Here is a 21779-nt window from a genome sequence, read left to right as displayed (position 1 = left end):
GCACATTTTAGAAGCAGTCATGCAAGGCCAAGACATGAAATTACCTCCTCCATGCTTCACAGATAATCTTGTGTTTTGGATCATAAGCAGATCCTTTCTTTCTCCACACTTTGGTACAAGTAAAGCTTGGTTTCATCAGTCCATAAAACTTTCTTTGAAAGGTTTTGCAGCTCATCTGTGTACCCATTTGCAAAATCCAATCTGCCCTTCTGATTCTTCATTCAGATGAGCGGTTTGCATCTTGTCATATTGCCTGTATATTTTCTTCTCTCAAATGTTCTTCGACCAGTGGATTGTGATACCGTCACTGCAGCCCTGTGGATGTTGGCAGTGATGTCACTAACTGTTGTATTGGGGTGGTGCTTCAAAGCTCTTACAATGTTTTTGTCATCAAATGCTGATGATCTTTGTGATCTCAGCTTCTTCAAATTGATTTGGTTTTCAATCATAGAAAGCTCTTTTATTCATGTCTGCTTAACAGCAAATAAGAGTTTTCATTGGTGAAACGCGACACCAAAAACAAGCACTGTCTCATGTGTAAGCAATCAATCAAAAATGCACCACCTGAGCAACTAGAAACACCCAACAGGCACATGTTCCAATACTTTTGTTCAATCAAAGTGGATGGCTTCAAACAAAAGGTCCTCTGTCCTATGTTGATTGTCTAGTTCTTAATAAAAGCAAATAAAAGCCTGAGTCTTGAACTTCTGTCTCACTAAAGGAATGTACCTTGCTATTACAATACTTTTGGAGGGGACTATATTGACTATATGATGCCTCGTAAACGTGAAATATTAATTAAAATCACCCACGCATTCCCGAGTTCGAGACGTTTTTGCGCTAAGAGGCGTGAAATCAGGTCAAACAAATTCAGGTCATTCTCAAGCTTATCTATGTCAAAAGTGAAGATCGCCTTTTTCTCTGCTCTTGAGCCAGCATTGTCAAAATAAACACGTGTGCTCTCACAAATAGTAAAGGTTGGGTTTTCTAGACAGACAACCAATCAGAGGAAAAGGAAGTGGTCCTGCACAAAGCAGTTTCAAATGGGCCAAACAGAAGTGGGACTTTCCTGACACTGGTATGACAAAAAGCAGGATTTTATTTTATTTTTTTAAAACAAACTTGACACTTTTATACAAAGTCGGTGTTAAAGTCATTGTATGTATGTTTAAACAAAAAAAAAAACAAAGGACTTTTAAATACCTTTCATGGTTTTGGATGGATTTTAGTTGATTTCACGGGTTCATTTGCATCAAAAAATGTTTTCGTTTTTTGACACTTCTAAATGTTGTCGATTCCAGGGCAGTTTCCAAGTTTCCTTGCATTCGATGTGAATTTTTGCACTTACTGACCAAAAGCATGGAGATTACGTTAAGTGAAGACCCACAAATGCAAAGTGATTAGCTACACACATGGTTTTTGGTGATTTGGTAAAGACAATTGTCCAGTAACCAAAGGGTTGGCAGTTCGAATCCCAGATCTGTCATCCAGCTGTTGATGTGTCTTGATGACATTTTAATTTGCTTCCATTTAACCTTGCTTGGCAGCATCTGCCCATTAGTGTATGAAGGTGTCTATGAAAAGGTGTGTGAACCTCTGTAATGCGCTTTTGGCACCGTGATAGAAAACACGGTCATGTTTTATAAGTGCACTCCATTCACCATTTTAAGACGGCTAACCACCACAAAATTGACTATCAATCACTATCAATGATTACCGGGTGTCTTGGTCTATGTTTTCGGTTCACTTCGATCTACCTTTGTTTAATGTTTTCCTGTGTACCATGTTGTTCATGTTTTGTGTGCTCATTTTATTATTGTGTTCACCTGGTCCTGCCTCATTCTCTACCTTGTGTCAACCAGATAGCCCCTCCAGCCACTCATGTCTTGTTCAATTTGTTTGTATTTAGTTCCTTTTTTGAGGACCATTTCGTTTAATTATTAATCGTAAATAAGTGTCTGCCTCCTTCCTTTTTATTTACTAGGGGGGGAAAAAATTTCATCTTGGTTGATGTGAAAAAGTAACTTTATCCACAGTTAGCCAGTCCTCATCACTGAGAAATAAGTCGCTAAACTTTTAAAATATGGGCCCAATTAAAATTCCATAGTCATCAATCAGGAGTAGGTCTTAGTGATTTGGAAAATTACTTTGAATTGCCTTTTTTTTTTTTAAACAAGTATTGCAGCTGCAATTTAGCATCAAATAAGTTTCTCTTCAGCATTGTTCCCTTCACAAGAAATTAATTATTATATCGTATGACCAGTAGAACATTGGATATAGCCAACAAACTCTTTTCTTTAGCCCCTTCATGCCTTGAATAATGATGCGCTAGTCCATTGCAGTATCACTCCGGTCAGTGCAGAGATAAAATGGAAAGGGTGATGCTTTTATATATATATCTCCGTAAATCATGGCCAGCCTCAACACTGTTTTGTAAACTTTGCTCTTCATCCTAGTAGAGACTCTTCTGTCAGATAGAACACCAGACTCCTTCCGCCAACTGTTCCACCCCACTTGGACGCGTTTCTACACTTCCTTACCACACTCTCCATTGCTCTGTATTGTTGACCCCAAGTATTGGAAGTCGTCCACCCTCGCTAACTAATCTCCCTGGAGCTTCATTCTTCCTCCTCTGCCCCTCATATTCAAGCACATATATTTGGTTTTACTTCGCTAATCTTCATTCCTCTCCTTTCCAGTGTGTGCCTCTTCTTTCTAATGTTTCTAATTGTTCCTCCACCTGCTCCTTGCTTTCACTGCAGATTAGAATATCATCTGCTAACATCATAGTCCAAGGGAATTCCAGTTTAACCTCATCTGTCAGCTTATCCATTACTACCGCAAACAGGAAGGGGCTCGGCGCTGATCCCTGATGCAGTCCCACCTCCACCTTAAATTCTTCTGACAAACCTACGGCACAACTCACCGCTGTTTTGCTGCCCTCATACATGTCCTGTACTATTCTAACATATTTCTCCACCACAACAGACTTGTGCATGCAGTACCACAGTTCCTCCCTTGGTACTCTGTGATGGGGTTTCTCTAGGTCTACAAAGACACAATGTAGCTCCTTCTGACCTTCTCTGTACTTTTCCACGAGCTTCCCCAAGGCAAATAATGCATCTGTGGTACTCTTTCTAAGCATGAAACCATACTGTTGCTCGCAGATACTTCTGTCCTGAGTCTGGCCTCTCTTTCCCTAAACTTCATTGTGTGGCTCATCATCTTTATTCTATAGTTTCCACAGCTCTGAACATCTCCTTTGTTCTTAAAAATGGGGACTAGCAAACCTTTCCTCCATTCTTCTGGCTTCTTCTCGCCCGCTAGTATTCTATTGAATAAGTTGGTCAAAAACTCCACAACCACCTCTCCAAATTCCTTCCATACCTCCACTGGTATGTCATCAGGACCAACTGTCTTTCCATTTTTCATTCTGTTCACTGCCTTTTTAACTTCCTTCTTACTAATCATTGCCACTTCCTGGTCTTCACACTTGCCTCTTCTAGTCTACCTTCTCTCCCATTTTATTCATTTGTTAACTTCTTAAAGTACTCTTTCCATCTACTTAGCACATTACTGCACCAGTCAACATATTTCCATCGCTATCCTTAATCACCTATACTTGCTGCACATCCTTCCCATATCTATCCCTTAAGAATGAAGATGCTGAAGTTCTCGCTTGGAGTGAATAAGTTGGCTAGGATTAGAATTGAGCTCATTAGAGGGACAGCAAAAGTTAGATGTTTTGGAGACAAGGTTAGAGAGAGCAGACTTAGATAGTTTGGACATGTTCAGAGGCAAGAAAAGTGAGTACATAGGTAGTAGGAGTGTGAGGATGGAGCTGCCAGGAAAGAAGAGTGAGAGGAAGACCAAAGAAAAGGTTGATAGATGTTGTGAGGGAGGACATGAGAACAGTGGGTGTTAGAGAGGAAGATGCACGAGATAGGCTTAGATGAAAAAAGATGACACGCTGTGGCGACCCCTAACGGGACAAGCTGAAAAGAAAAGAAGAAGAAGACACAAGTGATGCTTTTCATCACTGAGATGTGTGTTTAAAAGTCATTCAAATAGTAAACCATATTAAATGTTAATACATGTTCTATAAAATTTCTGTAAAAGGGTTGACAATTCACTTATTTGATAAAGATTTTAAAGACTGCATATAATTTTCTCAAATCTAATTTTTACATCTGAACATCAATAGTGTTGGTATATACTATATTAATAGACAAAATTTAGCAGTCATATTTTTTTTTTGGGGGGGGGGGGGGTCGCTGCATGACTGTTTGCCTTGGGCCCTGAAATGACTATCTGGGTATGTACGGCCCTGCTTCAAGCCAGCGACGCCAACACTCAGCTTCACAGCCAAAGTAGGATTAGTGACCTGTACATTGATAAAGACACCAGCTAGCACGCTGCATGAACTACTGTGAATAGCACAATGACCATCAACACTTCAAATGTACGTTGCAGTAGTAAATATGTACGCTTTAAATTGACGCCAAGCACCAATGAGTCGTCTTCCCCGATGCACAGTGCAAAGATGGAAAAGTCCTTACTCCTTAGCCTGCAGCAGCTGGATGGCGAATTAAAGTATTTTACGAAGTGGGGTAAAAAAAGCTAAACCACTGACACTGTTCACACGTGATAAAATGATCGTGCTCACTCTAATTTTTGTCAGGAAGGGCTTTTGCAGTTTGATGCAGACAATTTTGATACATCAATGGGGTGAATGGGGGCAATATTCGCTTCTCCAAATCCTGTTTCAATTAGCCAATGTGGAGAGGTGCCGAATGAGCACTGAAAAACAGCAATTAATTTTCACGTTGGGTCAAATGCTCTTTTCCATCTGAATAAAAGAAATTATCACTGAGAAACTGCATCTTGCATTAACTTTGTCTTTGTGATACAATAAAATTAGTGTGATGATCTGGAATATTTAAATGTGACAAATATTCAATTAAACCTAAAACAGGAATAGGTCAAACACTTTATTTTACCACTATATGTAGCACTGTATAAGCACTGAATAAGGACAGCAAGTAGTGTATAACGTTTTTGCTTACAGGTGTCACACCGGAAAAAATGATAACAATTGCATGATGTGATTTCGTTTCTGTGGGTAAAAACAAGCAACTCACTTTAAATGTGAAACTTTAATCATCTCAATGGGTGGCTCATCATTTCCTCGCTCACCTCTGAAAGCAAAACATCGTCCTGAAAGATATAAACGGATGAGAAAAGTTGTGATTTTGAATCAGGTTGATATTTGCAATGCGATTTTGAAAAGACTGATTCTTTCAATTTCATTGTGGTGCTGGTTCCTCGGGTTATTAACCCACTTTTTAGTGAGATGGGGGAGGAAACAACTGAAAACTCTATCTTACCTGTGCTATAATAATAATAATAATAACACTTTTGTCAGAACTGCACCCACTGAATGAGATATGTAGTGTGCCAAGATGAGGCATCAAAACAAGAAGGCCCTTTAGGTGTACTACATCGCGCATGCTAAAAGAGGTGTTGATCTGATTTGGTGAAGGCCATTTAGTCAACTAGTTTAGAAAAAAAAGTAACAGTGCAGAGCGGTTTGGCTTGAGGCTTTCTTTCAGTATCAGAGGTCAGCACCTATTGTCACAATGAGCAGAAAAATTAAATGACCTAGATGCAAGAACATCCAGAGTTTAAAGGAATTTTGTCATGTGTGATATAGCATGTCTTCGTTGTGTGACTGGCTCAATATGAGTGCTAAGATCTTTCAGAAGGTCCAAAATTCCATTGTTTAATAGACGATATGTCATGAACATTTTTGTTTCTGGCATTTTAAAAATGTTTAGAGAGGCGGAAAGGTTCTCCTCGCTTTTACTCATTCCCTATTTCCCTATGCTGACACCGCAACACATACAAGTTTGCACTTACCTTTCAGACAAAAGATGCAACATCAGGCAGGGCAATTCATCTTAGGTATGGTGAATCACAGCATGTGGGATGGATTCATTTACTTAGACATACTCCCCCCATAAAGCTTAAAATGATCGGACTGGCAATGTAGACCGTTTTGCTTACACAATCCTGGTTGTGCCAATTAGTAGATGTTTGTATGAGCAATCTAGTTTGCGCTGTTTTTCTGAACATCTAAACCCCCAGTGTGGTTTGTGTGTTTCTCACCAGTAGGCATGTCGACGTGCTGCAGCTCATTTCGAACCAGGCCCATGTTGTTTGGCGAAGAAGTGGCAAAAGATAGAAAGCTGGTGAGACTCACCCACTCAATACCCCTGTGGAATGAACACACATACAGTGTCGAAATTGCTCAATAAATCAAATCAGCCAAGTGTGCAAAATGAATATTTTTTTAAGAACTCTGGGAAAAGAAACTGCACCATAATGAGATGGTAAGGACCCACATGATTAATTAGTCAATTTTCCCTGGAAATAAAAATGGAATGCTAAATAGTTTGGCCTCCTTGTCTGTGATGGGCCATCGGCTGCTCGGCTCATTTGCATAAAGGCATCTTCCTACCCTCACTAATTTTGAACTGCCACATGTTATAACACGAGAACCAGCAACAATAATGTACATGAGGGAAAATGCTCTGCGGAAAAACAATGTCATACACAAATTCATTCAACTGCTAAGATCACAATAAGTGCATTTATGTGTTGATGCACATATGTTTAGCTAGTCCAAAGAAAGCTTTGCCTCCATCCATCAATCCATCCATCTAACATAAGCACAGAGAAAACACGTCCTAGCTAAAGTATTAAACCTGGGACATTTTAATGAAGAAGCTGATGTGTAACGTACTATCTGACTCCATATGGCAAATCAGAAAACATTTCACAATGGAAACATCAGTGTGCTTGAATGGGCAATGCATGTTCACAATCAGCCTGAAGATAATTTCATTCCTAAATCAAAATATCCTGTCTTTAATTTCAGTAATTCAATTTGAAAAAAAAAAAAACAAAAAAAAACAGGTTGGTAATCAGAGTGACTGCTCAATCTTTTGTTGCAACTACACGCTTGTGTTGTTAATTAAAAGAAGATTGAGAAAAGGTGAAATCTGATGTAAAAGGTCATTAAAATATTTCAGTAACAACCTACTCATTTTGTTTCTACATTATTAATACTGCACAGAGTTAACAAGGACATATTGTAAATTAGTGAAAAATGAAAAATAATGTTGTATTTACTGATTTCATTCCTCGTACATTTTCTGAATGTGTCTGAAAGGGAATTAAAGGAACACACACCAAAACACAAAAGTGACGGGATTTAATTATAATTACAATTAATTTGTGACAAATTGCTCTCAGATGTGTGGGCGCTTAAGTTCTTTTTTGCTATACCCTCATCATTTTCTTGTAGTTTATAAAATTTGTTGGCGAATTTCAAAACAGGTTTTGGCCTTTTTTCATAAAAGAAAATTTTTACAGCTGAACATTTCTACTCTGCTGTCTTCATGGTTCTGTCAAATCAAGACCAACTAAATGAACCAATGACAGTTGACAAGTTTAACTGTAAAAATTCCCTAGGTGAATTTTTTCCATTGCGCCACATCATTCAAATTAGCTTGGTTTATATATATATATATATATATATTATATATATATATATATTAGTATTTTTTTAATATATGTATGTACACAGTGCATTGTGAAAGTATTCAGCCCCCTTAAACTTTTCAACCTATCGCCACATTTCAGGCTTCAAACATAAAATTATAAAATTCTTTTTTTTTTTTACCAAGAATCAGCAACAATTGTGAAGTGGAACGAAATTTATTGGATATTTTAAATGTTTTTAACAAATAAAAACCTGAAAAGTGGGGCATGCAATATTATTCAGTCCGCTTGCATTAATACTTTGTAGCGCCACCTTTTGTTGCAAATACAGCTGCAAGTCGCTTGGGGTATGTCTCTATCAGTTTTGCACATCGACAAGACTGAAATTCTTGCCCATTTTTCCTTGCAAAACAGCTCGAGCTCAGTGAGGTTGGATGGAGAGTTTGTGAGCAGCAGTCTGCAGCTCTGCCAACCGATTCTCAATTGGATTCAGGTCTTGATTTAGACTTGACCATTCTAACACCTGGATATGTTTATTTGTGAACCCTTCCATTGTAGATTTGGCTTTATATCTTTGATCATTGTCCTGTTGGAAGATAAATCTCTGTCCCAGTCTCAGGAATATTGCAGACGCCAATAGGTTTTCTTCCAGAATGGTCCTGTATTTGGCTCCTTTCATCTTCCCATCATCTTCCCAATCCCTGATAATGAAAACCATGCCCAAACCATAAGGCTGCCACAACCATGTTTGACAGTGGGGATGGTGTGTTCAGGGTGATGAGATGTGTTGCTCTTACGCCAAACATATCGTTTTGCATTGTGGCCAAAAGTTGGATTTTGGTTTCATCTGACCATAGCACCTTCTTCCACATGTTTGGTGTGTCTTCAGCTGGCTTGTGACAAACTTTAAACAAGACTTTTAATGGATATCTTGGCTTTCTTCTTCCCACTCTTCCATAAAGGCCAGATTTGTGCAGTGTACGACTGATTTTTGTCCTATGGACAGACTCTCCCACCTCAGCTGTAGATCTCTGCAGTTCATTCAGTGATCATGGCCAATGTTCCCTCTAAGCTGCACAAATGCACATTTGTGCACACTCTCAGCGTAGAGGAAAACAGATCCCGCGCAGTGAACTACACCCTGACGTGCTTTTTTTTTTTTTTTTTTAAACACAGCAGAACACTGCCTCTTACAAAGAGCTGCTGCTTGGCCACACATGCTACTTCCTTCTTTACCTGACACCGCCCCTCCATTTTAAAGGGGTACATTCATAATTACAAACACCGGGGTATGTGAATAAGAGAAGAAAAAGTGGTGAAACTGGATGAGATTTTCTCTTTTTTGAGTAAAAAACGTCTGGTCTGAAGCCATAGTAGAAAGTACAGGATGAGATGGTGTATAATGTTAAAATTCCACCTTGGCACAGCCTGCTCAAGGATGAAAGCACAGATGATACAGTGCACAAAAAGCTAGTTCTGTATTTTAAATATAGGAGCCAACATAACATTTACCCTAAAACTGTTCGGGAGCATCATTCAGCTTTCAATATGCATTGCGAAAGATATTCTGCAAGCAATAATTCAGTTTTACACCAAGATAAACAGACGGGGATATCATTGTGGGTTAAAAAAAAAAATTAAACAAAGTTGGAAGCGACATTTCAAATTTATATTTAATAGTTGGATTGGTATGTATTTGGATTGTAATGGGTTTTTTTTGTTTGTTGACATTTTCAGTGTGAGTTAGCAAAAACAAAATTGTTCATAAAAATGATGGGAATGTAATCTGAAGCTTTTAATGAGCCATGTAACTTCAATGGATGACACTGATTGACCACAGTGCATACGTCTGATGTTGCTCACATTGGTCAAAAGGAACACTCACAGCCTCAGTGTTTGGTCAGACACACAAAAAAATTGAGGGAACATTGATCATGGGCCTCTTGGCTGCATCTCTGATTACTCTTTTCCATATTCAAGGTGAAAGTTCAGAGGGAAGACCAAATCTTGGTAGATCTGCAGTGGTCTGATACTCCTTCCATTTCAATGTGATTGCTTGCAGAGTGCTCCTTGAGATGTTTAAAGGAAATTGCTGAAGGGGTCTCAGGACCATCATAGGAGAGATAACTATTTGCTGCTGGGCTTCATATGAATTACTTCAAATTTGGTCGATTTCAATAAGTCCATTCACACACGGATGCAGCGAAACCACCTGTCCTTCCAATATTAAACCCCCATTTCATGCCATGATGCTGTTTCTGTGAAATATTGTCCCTTGTCCAACACCCAATGTTTTTATTTCAGATAGACACTTCTGGACATGGGAGCATGAATCTTTCAAAAGTCACATTTGTAGTTTATTTAATATAAGAAAAAGATCAATTAATAATTACCTGCCAGCACTGAGTAATTTTGTTGTGTTGAAAAGTTGCAAATCATCAATCATACAATGCCCCCTTAATGCCAATTTTCACAGTGACTCCACATCTTACCTGACTTCACAAGAATGGACACTGAGCTCCTTGTGGAGAAGTCCACTGGTAAGGTTGTAGACCAGTATAGACCCAGTACTGGTTCCTGAGAATTAAAAAAAGAAATAGCAAAGCAAGGTGAATACATAACAGGCTAAATATGAACAAGAAACACTTCTCTGCCAAAATGGTATTTAAGCAGCATCTCTGTAAGTAAAAATTAGTACAGTAGAATCCATATACTTATACTTGTTCTACTAAGAGGCATTCCCAGAAAAATTCCCAAAAGAGCTTACTTTTTGTCAAGTGACTTCTTGCACTAACAACAGGAGGGGTTGTGCCACTTTGCGTACACTAACAACATCCCAAAAAATAAATACCGAAAACCAAGGTAATTCTGCTAATGCACAATGTTTCACAACTTTAATAAGTTTTGGTGCACAAAAAAAATCCCGAATTAAAATGAAGTTGGGATGTTTACATAAAAAATGCAAGAAAAAAAACTAATGTTCCTCAGTTTCAACAAATATCTTTTTTTCCACCCATCCATCCATTATCTTAGCTGCTTATCGTCACAAGGGTCGCGGGAATTGCTGGAGCCTATCCCAGCTGTCAAAGGGCAGGAGGCGGGGTACACCCTGAACTGGCTGCCAGCCAATCCCAGGCCACATTGAGACAAAGAGCCGCACTCACAATCACACCTCGGGGTAATTTAGAGTGTCCAATTAATGTTGCATGCTTATGAGATGTCAGAAGAAACCAGAGTGCCCGGAGAAACCCACGCAGGCATTGGGAGAACATGAAAACTCCACACAGGAGAGTCTGGGATTGAACCTGGGAGCTCAGAACTGTGAGGCCAACACTTTCCAGGTGTTTCATCATGACGCCTATCTTTTTTTTGTGGCAAAATTAATTAAATATAAGTTAAAAAGGTTTTCCAAACCATTGTCCCATTTTTATTTTCGTTTTACACAACTTTCCAACTTGAGTGGAATTGGTGTATACCTTATGAATGATATTCTGTGTACGATGATAATTCACGGCCCTAGAAAAAAAATGAATTTTCATTCTTTGGAAATTAGAAAATTAAGTTAGCATGGCACCAATAATTATTCCACCCACTCTCTATTCTATCATTATATCAATGTTACAACATTATATAGAGGTGAAAGTGGACTTTCTTGAAAATTCCTGAAAATACAAATGTGAGCACTAGGTGGGTCCAGGTCCCGGGAAATTTTTGAAAAAATGGATGGCTGTGGTGGATTCTGGCGATATCTGTGAACAAAATTCAGACAAAAATTGAAAGTAAAATTTCTAAATCCTGAACCAAGAAAAAATTAGGCAAAAGTTTCCCAAGGGCCAAGACCAGATTTTTTTGCCCCCCATACTCCTATCACTGGATAGGTCAAAATCACATTTGTCATTAAAAAATGCTTAAAAAATGCCATCTTATCTCAAGACAAACGAATTAAGTGAACTATTCAGTAAAAAGACAACTAAAATTGTCCTTTTCTCCAAATTATACATATTATAAAAGAATATCAAAGAAAATATATCCTAGAATTTCTACACCGTACAGCAAAATATGTTAAAGAAGTTGATCTGTAGTAATGACTATTAACGTTTAAGTCTCAAACTTGTTACGTCACGTTGTACTGATACACTCGACCACATTGCTCACTATCTTACATATAGATCGAGTAATACGAATAGTATAATGAGTTGCCTTTAATATTTAGAGATATATACATATATATATATATATAATATATATATATATATATATATATATATATATATACATACACACACACACACACACACACACACACATATTGTCATGTTCCTGCCGGTCCAGCCCTTGCTGGGCGGGTCCAAGCACACTGGCGCTGATTAGGAGGCACACATCTGCGCCTCATCCTCATTGATTAACCCCTGTATTTATAGGAAGCAGGGGACGACTGGTCTTTGCCAGATCGTCGCAACTCATGCCCCGTTCCTGCACTCCCGTATTCTTGATTGTGAACCCTGGTGTACCGACCTCCGGCTGTCCTCCGACTAACCCCGAAAGCTTGACATTTTTTATACTCCTGCCTTCTCTGATCGATCTCCCGTGTACCGACCACTGCCTGCCCGCGGACTTGCTCTCTACGCCCGACGTCCTGACTTCCGCTGCTCTACTTGACTCGACGTATTGGCCAGGCTTGAATCAAGTGACAAGGTAGATGACAGTCTAATGTTTTTTTTTTTTTACGCCGTCACACTGCCTCGCGATCGACGCAATGAGCACCCCTGGTGTAACTGAATTTCCTTTGACATGGCTCATGATGTTAATGACTTTTGAGATAAATGCGCTCGTATTACGTGAACTAGTTCTGAACATGCGCTTTCGTGCCCGCTCAGTACGGTTAACTTGCATGTTCCCGGGTAAATACCGGTTGTTTTGGAGCAGCCTTGTTTAGTTAACAACGTTTATGAAATAAACACAGAAATTAATGTCAAGACCACACATAATATGCGACGTCTTGAGAGAATGCGAGGGGAGCGGTGATACTGTTACTAGTGTTAGTGCCTCAACATGGCTACGCTCGTGAAAGCAAAACAACAAACTGAAACGCATGTTCGTTCAATGTTGTCAACTAATATCCGGATTAATTTGAGGCAATTTTTCCTCAATTTTACAGAGCAATTTTCATGAAAATTTAAAAATCCGGAATTCCGGGAAAATCCCGAGGACTTTCATCACTGATTATAACTAAAATTTCTAACTGTATAAATAGTACTCTAGCATAATATTAGACATTAGTTACCTAACGGGACAAGCCGAAAGAAACTATTTAACTAAATATAGTTGCCATATACTAATAAGCAACAGCAACATGTAACTGTCAGTTTTTTAATATGACTGTACATTACCGACATGATACAGCATCAAGAAGTACTTTTTTCACAGACCTTCATTTATAGTGAGCGCTTAGATTTTGACATTTTGAACAGGAATTTTGAAAATGAAAGTACCTAATTTCAACCAGCTTACTACACGATCACACATAGAACTTCAATATGTTTTTTTGCTGTTCAGGAATTAAATATATTGTTCACGGGGAAGTTCAGTTTACACTGTCCTGTATATTTTGTTACATAATCCATACAAACAACCCGTAATACCTTCACTTGTCTCATAAAACGCATGAGGTATAATAAAGTAAACCCCCGTATATGGCAGAGGTTAGGTTTTGGACCACCCCTGCAATCTGTGAAATCTGCAAAGCTGCAAACAGATATTTTTAAAAATTATTTATAGATATTTTATGCCTCTATGAATCTCCTCAGATTCTTAATAATCTTCCTCACACTCCTGATAACCACGACTATATTCTTAATGTTTTATTTTTTTAGGCTGTAAAGCATTTATTTTACACACAAAAATGACAGCGTACACTCAGAACCTCGCGATATGGCAACTAAGTTTAGTGTAAATACACAAAAAAATGCATCAATGCTCTGAATCTCCAATTGGTGCACCATAATAGTGCGAAAGAACACAGTACCTCTGTTGGATGGTCACAGAATTATATTTAATAATGGGATAAAGCTAATAATTGTCAGAAAATAAACTATCATGCTTCTCCACAATTAGTACCATTAATTTCCCCCTGTGTAAATAGAATGAGTGATATTAAATAAAAATATATGTTCCTTGATGAAAACTACTCCCACACTCATCACAAAAGAAGTGAGGCTTTTCCCTGGTGCAAGTTTGTTCATAGACTTCAAAAGGTTCAAGTTATTTAAGGCATTTCGACAATGAGTGCAGTAGGATACAGTAGTGCATTTTCTCTAAACCAAACGCTCCACCTCCGATTTTCAATATTCTCTCATCTTCACAGTTGTTTCTTTATCATAGAGACAGCCCTCTGCTTTTTTGTGGATTACCTGTTTAAATAGTATAACTGCAGTTTTAACAAACACATCGGAAGGTGGGTGTAGGCTTAATGTGTTTATTCATTTTTTGTAGCCAACATAATTTAGTTAAGTGATGGTAGTGGGGAGAAGCACCTGTCAGTTACATATTTTAATATTTTTGCTCACAAAGATTGGTAGCTTCAAACAAAAAGGTACTCTTTTCTGTTATGTGCCAGATCCAGTTTATACTACAAAAAAAAGTTGATTTCTTGTTTCATATTCAAATCTAAATATTTTCAATCTTAAGTGACAATAAAGAAATTGTCCACACTTAAAACACTTTTGGAGGGGGAGAACAACTAAACTGCTCTTCTTTAGGTCCGCTACATACCATGCAATGCAACTTAAAGCAAGTTAACTGTCGCGCAGTGTACTCACTGGTCTGTGATTCAAAATGAATTGAATTGTCAGTTTGTCTTGTTAGGGCATTCGCCTCACAGTTTTGAAGACCGGGGTTCAAAGCCCGGCCCTGCCTGTGTGGAGTTTGCCTGTTTTCTCCGTGCCTGCGTGGGTTTTCTCCAGGCACTCTGCTTTCCTCCCACATCCCAAAAACATGCATTAATTAGAGACTCTGAATTTCCCTTAGCTGTGATTGTGAGAGCAAATGGTTCTTCGTTTCTATGTGCCCTGCGATTGGCTGGCAACCAGTTGAGGGTGTACCCTGCCTCCTGCCCGAAGAAAACTGAGATGGGCTTCAGCACTCCCGTGAACCTTGTGTGGATAAACTGGTTGGAAAATTATTGGATGAATGAATCACCAGTACAAGCACTTGTGAAGTACTCTCAATGGGTTGTCAACATCTTTAGAAAAAAAAAAAAAAACAATGTTAACTTTGGAGTACATTAGTAATAGAAGTGCAGGCTTGATTGCAATGCCATCATACATACCTAACAATTAAAGGGTAAAACCTAAACATCATTAGGAATGAATGGCAACTTTAACACTCATTCTGGGGAATTTGTGGTTTTGAAGCCATCATATCTAGTGAAAGTACCGGTAAGTAAATTGCTTGAAAATAAATCTCAACAGTACAACTGGGAAAATGCTATACAGTATAATGTTATATATAATGTTTTCTGTCCTTGAGACAATCATTGCATTTATTAATTTATTTTAGCAGTAACTGTGCCTTGATGTTTTTTCTATTGTTTTTTTTACCCAAGATGGTATTGGATTTTTATTCTATTTTATTGCACCTTGCACCTTATGGGAAGCACTCATCATTGCGTTATGTGCACAGAATATAATGACATTAAAGGCTTTTGATTGGTTTTGATTGATTGTATCCAACAAAAAATTTACCCAAGTAGAAAATACCCAAGAGAGAATATTGGTGATGTGACCGTTGCATATAAATAAATGAGAGTTAACTAGCAGTTTTCAGTTTAATATCTATAGTATGTAATTATTATCCATTTAACAATTTACTATATCGCTTAACACTTTTTAAACTTACATTCTTCCTGCCAATGGAAACTAAATAAAGGTGAAAATGACTGTGTAGTTTATTACTTGGGATTTATTTTTTTACAGTAAAAGAAATCAAACCAAAAGGAGGCAAAACCAGTTTCCAAATGATTCAGTTGGTTCAGACCAGAGGGAGCAAAACATCAGTGTGAAAAAAAGTCTGTATGGATTTGTATGCGTTTGCAAGACAACCTACCAACAGCCAGCATCGGGTGGTAGTGGTTGATATTTTTGGTTGTAAGAGGTGGACACATGCGGATGGCAAACGGTGGCAGTGGCAAACCAGAGAGGAGTCCAGTCAATAGGAACTTCAGCTGGACTTCTTGCTGATTGAAGGATGGAAGTGGCACCTCACCAGCTATCAAAGTTTGACCTGCAAATGAAATAATTCTTAACTGTAAATTTGCCATGATAATGTTTAGACTGCATTGATCTTTTTCTTATATTCCTTCTTATGTTGTAGTCTTATGCTACACTAATTGAAGTGTTTATAAATATATGTTACAGACAAATGTATATGTACTAGGGCGGAACAGTGCTTCAGCGGGAAAGAGTTGGCCTCACAGTTCTGAGGACCTGGGTTCAATCCTGGCCTTCCCTGTGTGAAGTTTGATTGTTCTCCCCATGCCTGCGTGGGTTTTCTCCGAGTACTCCGGTTTCCTCCCAGATCCAAAAAACATGCAACATTAATTGGATATTCTAAATTGCCCCTAGGTGTGATTGTGAGTGTGGCTGTTGTCTGTCTCTATGTGGCCTGCGATTGGCTGGCAACCAGTTCAGGGTGTACCATGCCTCCTGCCTGTTGACACCTGGGATAGGCTCCAGCACTCCCGCAACCCTTGTGAGGATAAGCAACAAAGAAAATGGATGGATGGATGGATGGATGGATGGATGGATGGATGGATATATACTATGTTGAGAAATAATGTTGTAGATTGATGGCATGCAGTCGTACCTATCATGCTGTTGAGAGAGAGATTCTGAATATGTTTCTGGTTTGGAGCCAGCGGTGATCCACAAAAAGACATCAGGGAGTAAAGCGGGGACAGACCTGAACTGCAACAGAATGGGTGAGATAAAATATTAATCCAATATATCATGAAAGGATGGCATGCATTAACTACTTCAACCAAAGTGCTACCGATAATTCAATTGCGAGGATGAATGATTGTATTTTCTTAATGGACCCGATCATTTGTTTTGTATTGATTTAACATTGCTCATAAAAACAAATAATCATCAATCTGAAGTATTTAAATAACACCAGGCTTTAGCCTGTACAGTGTATGGCAAAGTAAAAGCTCAACTTAATATTTTCAGTCTAGTATTAAATCACTAAAACATCTTAATTATCGTCAAGTTATGGCCTAAACCACTTTTAGGATAAGGTATGATTGTCAGGTGGGTAAACCAATCACCAGAATGTTCTGGATTACACGGAAACCAAAAATTGGCCCATCATTTAGTTTCAGATGAACTGCCTCTATTTTCAGTACGTTGAACCCAAGAAATTTTAAGCAGATTTATTGAAACCAGGATGCGCTATCACAAAATGAAGCTTAGAGACAAAAATGTCACACATTTTTATTCAATGCTGCTGCTGGGACTTATTTACCTATATTAATTTGATAGTAGGCACACAGGAAACACACTAAAAATGAGAAATACAGTCAGGTCTCCCAAGAGGAGCTTGGGATTCACCTATCAAAGGAAAGTGAGATAGCTTAAGTCTCTGGATGTCCTACCTGCGACAGTTGCTAAGAAGTCTAAATTTGGGTCAGAGTATTATGCAGATTTTATGAAAGTTTATTTAAGGTGAATAAAAAAGTCGTGTGACTCTTGCTGCTAACTCACTATTCTTTTCAAGCCCGTGTCTGCAAATGAGTGGTACTCCAGAAATAGTGATGTGGGTGTGCCCTTGTGTACCTTGGATTGACAGAAGCTCTTCCTGTTAAGGCTTTAAGCTCCCATAGCATGACTCTACCATCGCTGACCATGAGAGCAGCATTGTTTTCGTTAACAGGGCAGATAACCAGGCGATATGGCCGGACAGTTTTGGTAACACGGATAGCATCACACTGAGAGCGGAGGTCATACACAAGCTCCTGGGCATTCTGTTCTGGGTCTGAGAAAAAAAAAAATGATGTAAGTGTGACTTAAATGTGGACAGAGTGCCTGAAAAAGGCTGGGAGAAAAGGGAGCATAATGACAGGGCATGTGAATAAAGTGAATCACAAGTCTGGGATAAGGCATGGATTAGTTCTTAAATTAAAAAAAAAAAAAAGTTGAGAAGACAAATGGGAGTAGATCTTAGAAAAGGTAAGCGTGAGGGGAAATGAGAGTAGGACAATAAAGCAAGAGGATTTAAAGAGATAAGTACCAGCAACAGAAATAAGTGTTTAAATGAGGGTGTGAGCGACTCATAAAAGAAAATGTCAGGGAAGCAGCTAAAGAAGCTCAGCAGATCAGCAAGGAAGAAATAAATGAGGAAGAGAGAGACATTTGCTGAGACAATAGACTCCCATTGCCCTGTAACACTAAGCCAAAGATAAATGAGATAGAGTCTAAATGCCCACTGGAGCATGGAGAAAGGCTCCAAGCTCTGACTGCATTATAGGTCGGCTGAATAAATGAAGAGGGGAGGACAGCATTGGAACGTGTTAGGTTTGTCAGCGAGCATAGTACAAATGGCACCTACTGCACATACAAGATGATACATACCTGCCACTCCAGATCCTTCTTCAAGAGTTGGAGTGGAACGGCATACGCGAAGAGTGATGCAGCCGTTTTCATGGAGGCAGAACAGGGCATCCCTCTGGGCACAAGGGATTACCTGAGACACAAAGTAGAGGAAAAGAATGAAGGATGTGATGAATGATCATTCTGTCACCTAGTTCATCTCAAATAAATGTGCTCATGTTCACGGGTTCAGCAACTTTACAAATGTTGCCAAATTCTTAGCACAACTGGTTCTTTTGCACTATAGCGAGATTCTGATAATGGTAAAAAAATAAGATATAGGCACATAGTAGAACAAGATTTCAAAATGAAAAGTCAATACAAAAATGTGACATGAAGCACAAAAGAAAAAAAGCCCAATATCAAACGGGAGACATGACGTGATCTGAGTTTGATGACCACTATTGTGTGGGGGCATGTAAATCACCTAATGAATCAAGTCTAATTAGCTTGTGGGGAGGGAGGGCAAAAAGTTACAGTAAATGTAAAATGGCAATGAAAGCAGGAAATTTTTTTTAATCTTAAGTACAAAAGTTCCCAATACCCCATCTGTATATGAGAAATTTAAGGAACTATGGTGTTCAATTATCTAGTTCTTGTGTTTTCTCTTTCAAAGCTTTTACCCCCTAAATTAACACACACACAGTTTTACCATCAGTCATGTAAGTTACAGTGGCATGAAAAAGTATTCTCGCTTTCCTGAGTTCTATTTTGTTCCATATCCATCACACACAAAGGTTTCAAATCAAACCAAATTTAATATCACTCTGAGACAACTCAAGGAACTACAAATGATGTTTTCAAATGACAAATGAATGAAGGCACAAAAAACTGACCCTCTGTGAATCACAAAAATCACAAACTCACTGTAACTAACCACAAATTTGGAAAAAGTGAGTTCAATTTCACAAGCCACACCCAATCCATTCTACCTGAATCAAGAAAATACTTAAATAGAATTTGTAAGTGAATATGGAAGTAGGCTAGAAGATCTCAAGGACCAATGCAACATGCCACGATACAAAGACATTCAAGAAAAATGTGGGAAAAAGGAATTGAAATCCATCAGCCTGGAAAGGGTTACAAAGCAATTTCCAAGGGTTTGTGAACGTGGGTCACTGGGTCCCCTCTCTGGAGCCAGACCTGGAGGTGGGGCTCAAAGGCAAGCAACTGATAGCTGGGCCTGCACTAGTGGGGCTCGGCCAGGCACAGTCCAAAAGGGTAACATGGATCCCTCTTCCCATGGGCACGACACCTGTGGGTGGGGCCATAAGGGTCAGGTGAAATGTGAGTGGGGTAGTGGTCAAAAGCAGGGACCTTGGTGATCTGATCCCCAGTTACAGAAAGTGGCTCTAGGGATGTGGAATATCACCTCTCTGGCATGGAAGGAGCCCAAGCTGGTGTGTGAGCTCGAGAAGTTCCGACAAAAAAATAGTCGGGCTCCACAGACAGCTTAGGCTCTGGTACCAGTCCTCTTGAGAGTAGTCGGATTCTCTTACACACTGGAGATAAACACGGTGAGGGCTTATTGCCCTGCGGCCCAGTGCCTGTATGTTGGGGTTCATCCCGGGGGACAAGAGGGTAGCCTCCCTCTGCCTTCGGGTGACGGGATGGGTCCTGACTTTTGTTTGTGCCTGCGCAAAAAGCAACAGTTTGGAGTACCCAACCTTTATGAAGTCCTTAGAAGGAATATTGGAGAGCGCTGCCGCTGGGGACTCTATCGTCCTCCTGGGGGACTTCAATGCTCACGTGACTAATGACAGTCATAGGAAACCGGAGCACTCCGAGAGAACCAGCATAATCACAGAGAGAACATGCAAATTCAACACAAGAAGGCCAGAGCGCAGATTCCAAATCCATACCTCCAAACTGTAAAGTGGATAAGTTAAATATGGAATAAACACAGTAGACAAAAAAAAAACGATTGAATGAACTACATTGTCTGTTCCGTTACACCGATTGGTGGGGATTGAAAACAGTTTCTACTACATTATGAAAAACTTCTACCTTAGTTTGAATCTACTTTCAATAAGAGGTCCCTAGTTGAAACAAAATTGGTTCCCAAAGGTCACTGGTGCTACTGAATCAAACAAAGAAAAAAAATCATCACATCAGACATCAAGTCTGATGTTAGGATTATTTTGCTGTGAACTGTACAGCTATGCTCTGTTAGCTTCTCAATGCACTCTGATGAGTTTAGCACTGAGATAGAGAAAGAAAAGTAAAAAAATGCTCATTTGTGCTGCAGGTGTCATCCTCTTGTAAGATTAATTTCTACTATATAAAATGAATTTTATGAGGCCTGATAATAAATTGAATAAATGCTTAAAGAGGAAGAATTGAGGTCAGGGAAAGATGTATGTAAAAGAAAGCTCAACGGACACCTTAGCAAACTGAACCATCAGGGGGAATAACAGGTTTCAAAACTCAAAAATTCATACAAGTTTCTTGTTAATTAAAAAAGGTTGAGCGCTAAGAGAATGTAGACCTTGAATAATCAAAGTAGTTAGTAATTTAAATATTTTTTACAATTACCTGGAGGTTTAAATGCATAAAACTTTACTGATACATGTTTTACAGCTGTTTACTGTATGTTTGGAGAGAATCACCTGGATGAAGGGCACTCCGGAACGCTCAATGGCTACAACTCCCACAGTTTGACTGAGCTCCAAGTCCAGGATGAGGATCTCTCTGGGATAAAGTAGCAACATGTGGTTTCGTTTGGATGGCAGGTAAGACAACTGCAGGCAGTCGTTCAACGTCACTACCTCTGCGCTGTGGATCACAAAGTCAAAAAAGGGTAAAGGAAGAAGCGTGAGGAACGCAATTTCTCAAAAGCTCATTCTTTCACATTCTATACCTATAGTATACCTGGATTGTATATTCTGTTCAGGGGCACGTAGAGCTGGATCTAGCCAAGATAACTTCAGGGTGAAAGGTACAGAATACCCCAAAATGGTGTGAAATGATCTCACTGATGCTGCAAAACTCATTTTTGTGAGCAATTAAGACTACCAAAGGCACATAAATGTACATCCATCCATTATCTCCTGCTTTTTCGGATCGTGTCGCGGGGGAAGTAGCTTCAGCAGGGATACCCAGACTTCCTTTTCCCCAGCCACTTCTTTCAGCTCTTCCGGAGGGATCCCGAGCCATTCCCAAACCAGCCGAGAGATATATTCTCTCCAGCGTGTCCTGGGTCGTCCTCATGGTCTCTTTCTGGTGGGACATGTCCAGATCACGTCATCAGGGAGGTGACCGGGAGGCATCTGAATCAGATACCCCAGCCACCTCATCTGGCTCCTCTCAATGTGGAGGATTAGTGGTTCGACACTGAGCCCCTCCCGAATGACCGATCTTCTCACCCTCTCTCTAAGGCAGACCCCAGACACCTTGCGGAGGAAACTCATTTCGGCCGCTTGTAACTGGAATCTTGTTCTTTCGGTCACAACCCACAGCTTATGCCCATAGGTGAGGGTAGAAACAAAGTTGAGAGCTACGCCTTTCGACTTAGATTCCTCTTTACCACAAAGGACCGATACAAAGTCCGGATCACTGCAGACACTG

The 21779-nt window shown here is 39.3% G+C and overlaps 1 protein-coding gene across 2 annotated transcripts in view; it reads right to left on the bottom strand.

Annotated features, from left to right (window-relative positions):
* The window catches only part of wdr11 (WD repeat domain 11), a 71020-nt gene that overhangs the window by 23673 nt on the left and 25568 nt on the right, over positions 1–21779 (bottom strand). The window contains exons 6-14 of one of the 2 annotated variants that reach the window (XM_061837124.1): positions 20822–20987; positions 18195–18306; positions 17400–17598; positions 16429–16529; positions 16261–16311; positions 15670–15846; positions 10059–10143; positions 6169–6275; positions 5142–5217 (exon numbers count right to left, since the gene is read on the bottom strand). In XM_061837124.1, the coding sequence (XP_061693108.1) occupies positions 5142–5217; positions 6169–6275; positions 10059–10143; positions 15670–15846; positions 16261–16311; positions 16429–16529; positions 17400–17598; positions 18195–18306; positions 20822–20987 (1074 nt within the window). The remainder of the gene's footprint in view (positions 1–5141; positions 5218–6168; positions 6276–10058; positions 10144–15669; positions 15847–16260; positions 16312–16428; positions 16530–17399; positions 17599–18194; positions 18307–20821; positions 20988–21779) is intronic. The other variant, XM_061837125.1, reaches the window with a different exon arrangement.

This window comes from Syngnathoides biaculeatus, chromosome 12 (genome assembly GCF_019802595.1).
Source record: "Syngnathoides biaculeatus isolate LvHL_M chromosome 12, ASM1980259v1, whole genome shotgun sequence".
Lineage (NCBI taxonomy): Eukaryota > Metazoa > Chordata > Actinopteri > Syngnathiformes > Syngnathidae > Syngnathoides > Syngnathoides biaculeatus.
This window is presented reverse-complemented; position numbering and strand designations above follow the sequence as displayed.